Source organism: Pygoscelis adeliae, unplaced genomic scaffold (assembly GCF_000699105.1).
Source record: "Pygoscelis adeliae isolate BGI_AS28 unplaced genomic scaffold, ASM69910v1 Scaffold67, whole genome shotgun sequence".
NCBI lineage: Eukaryota > Metazoa > Chordata > Aves > Sphenisciformes > Spheniscidae > Pygoscelis > Pygoscelis adeliae.
The window spans coordinates 911,006-917,507 of NW_008825271.1; the positions used below are offsets into that span (position 1 = coordinate 911,006).

At 35.9% G+C, this 6,502-nt stretch overlaps 1 protein-coding gene across 1 annotated transcript in view; it reads right to left on the reverse strand.

The window, feature by feature from the left end:
• Positions 1-6,502, reverse strand: part of GRID2 (glutamate receptor, ionotropic, delta 2) — a 749,749-nt gene that overhangs the window by 217,015 nt on the left and 526,232 nt on the right. Inside the window, 1 exon segment of the mRNA XM_009329760.1 lies at positions 1,097-1,216. Within this exon segment, the coding sequence (XP_009328035.1) occupies positions 1,097-1,216 (120 nt within the window).

The window sequence follows — 6,502 nt, forward strand, 5'->3', positions numbered from 1 at the left end:
GAAAAGCGGAGAAGTTTCAGCAGTTTAGAGACACTTTTAACTTCTTATTTATCTCTCCCTTCTTTCAGAGCACTTATCTGTTACTGCAGAAGGTATGCAGACAAATGATGTACTCCATCATACAGTGACACTGACACACGGAACCAGTTTACATATATTAAGATAACTTTCTCTCTCATTTGCTTTCAGAAAATCACTTCAGGTTCCTCACATATAAAAACCAGTGTAATCTGATACGCTAAATGAAGAGGTCTTGGTATTATCTTTCAGGAGGTCTGTCTTTGAAGGAGAGTTGCTCCTGGAAAAGCCTTTTAGTCTTTTATTTTCCTAAGAGGTACCATATGATTTTTGCTACTTTTGCCATCCCAGATGGGCAGTTGTCCAAAGTTAAGGGTATACATTGCAAATAGAGACCTGCTTCCACCATTCCTTACACAGGACTTACATTTATTTTTACAGACTAGCAAAACTGAAATACCAAGAAAAAGTAATTTTGCTCAAGATGTATGCCATTTCCTCAATCTATGTCCAAGTATTTGGACTGTGTCTGGCAATTGAATACATAACATTACACTTACTCTGTAAAAGTTAATTTCTACTAAAAACGTGTGCTTATTTCATGAAGACAAGACATTACAGGAATTTTGACTATGTTACAACAGATTTTCTCTTTCTGTACCTATGAATTTTGATAATCTAACAGTTGCAGCATCCCACTTTGACCGTAAGTATCAAGTGTCAATCTGGGTGCTGGGTGCATAATTCAATGTAAAATTTGCTATTTTGGAAATGGGTTGCCAGGGTTACAAAACAACAGCTTTCACTGGTCTTTTGGGACAGTCGATCAGCAGCTTAACACATTCTGTATTACAAACAACAGCTTGATCAATGCGACCTACTCCATGGCCTCTTTGCAATAATAAAATAGATGGGTAACTAGAAGTTCAAGACTTTTCGCCCATTTCTTACTCCTCTTAACGACACACAACAACACGTTATCTGCCAAACACACTTCTGTAAACAGGGAACACAAGAAAGGTTTTAAAAAAAAAAAATCAGTAAAAATAGTCTCTTGTTTGAATATATGTAGCCTCACCTTGCGGATGCCTCTGCCAAGATCTTCTCCATAATTTGTCCCCAAAATTTCAAAATGCACATTGGGATTCCCCCCATTTTCTGCAAATTCCAGTTCTCCAGTCAAGCCATTCACTCCACCCTATTGGAAAAAAAGGAGAATGGAGTGAAAACTCAGAAGTAGCCAATTATAATAACCTTTTGTTTCTCCAAGGGATTTGTGCACTAACTATGCAGAATACATACACAACTACCAGAATTAGGACAGTTTTCCAAAGACCATATTTCCCTAAAAATTCTGAAGCCTAAATTGTTCCTGCATCATTTAAGCTCTTCACAGAAGAATCAAACTCAACAATGCTAAGCAGATGCAATACAAGCAATAGTCTTACTGTTTTGCACTCCAATTTTTGTTCTTTGACCCATCAGTGTATACGTATAGGCATTCTAGCCCCATTAAAAAAAAAAAAGTTTTTCAACTAATTTTAGCGGAAGCAAAACTAAAGACAAATATATAAAAGGAATTGCACAAAAATTAGCTTTGTTTGTTTATTATTGCTTTTTTCCCCTAAATGTTTCTCAACCAAAAGAGATTTCCACATAAGATCAGGTTGAGTTTTGGATCAAGTTAGGTGTTTTTTGAGCCCAACATAAGTGATCTGCACAAATGAAGAGAGGCTTGTCTAGCTGAATATAATGATTTTTCTGTTTTTCTCCACAACTCTTCTCTACTACTAAGAATGCATGAGATAAGCAACAATGCAGCATAGTTTCAAACTTGCTTTTACTTATTTACATTTTAGTCAAAGGGGTTAAAACAGTAAAGATGAAACAATGAATATTTACTATAAAGAATCAGAGTTGACAGGGCTATACATGCCACAGCAATACTCAACATATATTCCAGGGTTAATTCAACATGACACACATTTCATCTTCGTATAAGAACTGTGATGACCTGAACAGTAAAATCAACAGAGCCACGGGAAATGCCTACAATGAAAACCTTTAGCCTTAAAAAATTTCTTCAGTTTTCAGATTCAGGGAAAATTAGATGTTTAACCCACTTCTTCCAAACAAAATTGAACAATATTTTAAGTATGCACAAGAAAAAAATGTGCCTTTGGTGTAAAACCATATGAAATGCACAGCTTTTTTTCAAAACATAAGGCAAGAGTTTTGCAGTTGTGATTGCTCTTTCAGTTAAGAGCTTTATTATTTGAACTGAAAAAAATGGAAAATAAACTCTTGCAATATAAGGTACCTAGCTAAGCACATGAGCCTTGCTGAATTGTGATTTTACAAGCTCTACTCTCACATCTTCAGTTTGGAGAAAATTCAGGAAGGAGTACAAAATTTGCATATCCATTGGAGGTTAGTATGAACTAACAAAATTTGGTCATCCTTTTATAAAACATTAATATGATTATAATAAAAATAAGGAAGTTGATCATTGAGATAATACATTTAAAACTTACTAAAGACTACTAGAGACTAGTATTGTCAGGGAATAATACATAAATATTTCATGGTGTGCCAGTTAAAAACAATAATACTTTGTGTATATACATATTTTTAATCTTTTAAAAATCTTTTCTATAATATTTACTTTTTGGATGAGATACTAGAATAAAAATTTTTAAAAAAAGGAAAAAACAACATCCTGATTGAGGGTACATCTGCACAATCTTTTGCAGGAAGACTCCAGGTTATTTTGCCCTCAGTGAGAGCCAGCCAGGCAATTTTGATGCATGTCGCTATGGTTAGCACGACACTGAGGTTACTTATTAGCTGAGCACAATCCTGTAATAATCACACCTTCATGGCTTCTAGATTGGGGTTAGCACACCTCTGGCTGGTTCAGAGTAAAGACAGAGTGAGCTTGTGTTTACCTGCAAAATCATTTGAACATATCCTTCAGTAAATAACTGAGTTTCACAAATATAAGCTTTTTCTGCTAACTTAAATTTGACTACATCTTATTCATGAACCAGAAATAAAAAACTGATCCACATACCTTTTTTTCTCATATGGTCTCATCTGGCTTTTTGATTAATTAAGCCAGAATTTCACGGTACATGTGATGTAGAAATGCCTGCAAAGCAGCCCAGATCTGCAAGGCTTGGGATCCCCATCTGACCCTTGAAAGTCTCCATCTGGCTGACTTGCCCTCCCTGACAGTATAACACCTCTTCCTAGTCCTGCACCACTCTGACCCCTTACCATATACTGCCTTTATTATATTATACTTCATATTTCCTATATTACTTCCTAAAACTTTTTCCCCCACAATGTGAATTAAACCTGTGGGTCTGAGGTAGGTAAACTATGAAAATGAAACTGCTATAGACTACCCTGAGCTGCACCATGATCTCAAGTGAGCCACAAGCAATTTCTGGAAAAAGAAAGGGAAAACTCTGGAACAAAATGATAAAAGAAAGGAAATATTCAACAAAAAAAAATTAATATCTGTTAATACAGATGTTTGTGTTTTCCTTTCTTCTTATTTTGTGACAAAGTAGCTTTAAATTGGGAACTTCCAATATAGAAAATTAAAGTGACTTTATTTTCCAAATTGAGAGTGCTCCCACAATAATTTATGGGACATAAAGATAGAATCATGTCTAAAACATAAATGATCTTTTGAGACTTGAGACAGCAACTTAAAATTTTAGTAATTTTTTAATTTTTTATAACTTTTGTCCTTATTCGAGCAAATATGATTAAAAAAAGATCATTTGAAGAAGTATTTCACCTCAGTTACATTTGAAGTAATGAAATCCACTTTTTAAGAAAACACAGGATTCCATGGAAATACACGGCCCCTAACATATAGTACAGGTTAACAGACTTACCTACCATATTTTGGAACTGAATCTCTATCCAAAACCATTGTGTAAGTTTATTTACCTTGATTTTTACATGGCTGCAGCTGTGGGGGCAGATACAAACTGTAAGTCTGTTAGTTATTTTTATTTGTCTGAAATCCAGCGGTAATCATAACAACAATTTTTCTCATTCATCTATTTTGGCAATTTTATCATGCTTTGAAAATTTCTCATGTAAGAGTGTCTTTGATTAGAGCTTTCTTTCCTAGACTGTGTACATCTGCAAATAGCGTAATAAGAACTCAGATTAGATGGGAACGCTCCTGGCTTAGAAAGGGCAGGGGCAGAAAGACAAAACAGTGAAGAACCGCCCATATAATAGCAACAACAATACTAAATCTGATAGGAAACTTCCTGGAGGTCCTGATGCCTCCTCCCTGCCTGGGACCTACCTTGCTGGACCTGCAGGCCAGGCAATCCTATTATTGCTCTCCACTGTCCCACACATCCTTTTTACAAGGCTTACACGAGCCTGTTTTATTGCTTAGGGCTAATGGAGTGGGACAGCATATTGCCTAGGAAGAGTTTCAGGACATTGCTCCAATTTTTCTGCATAGTCTTTCACAGTGTGGATCCCTCTAAAGCACTTACTTGATTTACAGCATGTGCTTTATCCCTCAGATAATGCATAGTGGAAGGAGATCACAGAGAAAATGGCCATCTGTGTGACAGTAACTGATGAAGTAACTTCCTGATGAGATTTTCCTAAGTTATATTAGCGTTAATTACGATAATGGGTAAGAGTCAAAGAAATTTTTCATTCCATTTAACTTACAGAAACGATACTATTTGGGGAAAAATGAAGATAGATTTGTTATCTACTCTCTCAAATTCCTATAAGGTTGAGCTGCAACCATGTAATTTCCTGACACATTTAAAACTGAAGAGTAGAATGTCAGTTCTTAGGACAGAAATGTTTTACTTATGTTTCTGATCACTGCTCTGGCTTTTGCAGAGCTGTTCTAAAGCTTGGCAATATAGTTAAAGCCTACTTGAGTCCCGTCTAGACTGTCAAGATAAACTGCAGTTTATATATGCTTAGGCACTACTACACTGTAAGTCCCTGAAGAAAGCACTATTTACCCAGCAGTCAGGACCTCACTTGGGAATGTCAGCTTGCCAATCATCAGTTATAAAATATTGTACTTGATCTCACAGTTCCTGTTCAAACTTCCTCTTTTTTTTCAAAATATGGTTATGCTCAGACACTAGCTATTTTGCAATTAAGGGAAAATCTGTCGTTACAGGCAGAAAAAAAATGCTATAAGCATTAAATATGAGTTTCACATTTTATTCTTGAAAAAAGCTGATATTGAAAACATTGTTGAGTTTTCAACTCCACACACCATTTTTAGCTGCTAGTGAAGAGATCCTAATCCAGTGCCTGAAAATCAATTTGGCATCTTTTTTGCACGTCACCACTGAACATCACTGACATTTCTGAGACAAGAACTAGTTGACAATTCCACGCATGATTCATGAAACAGCACGAGGTACAGCTCATTTTCCACAAAGGAATAGGCTCTACGTTGCTGCTAGCACTAAAAATTTGCTGTTTGTCAGTGAGCTAAACAAATGTGACTGGGAAGAGATCAGGTAAGCATGAAAGAAGATATATGCAGTAACTTGATGTCATTTTTCTGAGTTGATCCTCCATATAATCCTACTTACATTTATTCTCAGGCTATTCAGGAAGATTAATTTTTCCCCCAGTAGAATTATTTTCTAGTAATACTTCTCTCTTTCCTGTGAAATAGCTTTACTGAGAAATAAACAAGTGAGCATGTGTTTGGGGATAGTTCTTATTACAGAAGTGAATTTAGAACTAATTGCTAGAGCTGGCCAAATTCATTAGAAGGATTGTATTTCCTGATGAATTTAACTATTTATTCAGTTCCAGAATGGGTAGAAACAGATATTAGATTTTAATAATTGTAGTGGGCTTAAAATGGTTTTTTAGGCTTTGTCCAATCAGCCGAATTCACACAGAAAAAACCAGCTTTTGGAGTTGTTTGTAGAATTATCGATGCAGGAATCACATGTTCAACAGTGAAGAGTAACAAATGACAATAGGGAATGATTCAGACAGCTATTTTGCCATTTCAAGAAATGTTTGAAACTCTAATTCCCCCTCATTCCCTACTCTTCTCTATTAGCTCATTAGTCATGAAGAAATTAGTTTGTTTACCACCAGAGTTCTCTTTTTAACAAGTGCTGCTGCAGGTAGAACATCAGCATCCCTTTCTCTTACCTTCTTCAGTGTGTAGCTTATAGACATTTCCCATCTCTTTTCTTGTTTTCCCCTCCAGAAATCAGAGAGATTCCCTCTGCAGCTAAAACACTGCCAGATATTCCTGTTTCTGGATCTCTGATTCTAGAAGATAGATTTTTCTTCTAGAAAAGCTTCCTCTTCTAGAACTAGTTTTTCCTGCTTTTTTAGCAACAAGACCTCAGTTGTGAACAGCAGTGGATAGCAACATCACCCTCACTTTGCTGCTGCCAGGAGAACAGCTACTTCAGTTGCTAGTCCTTTTCTTTGG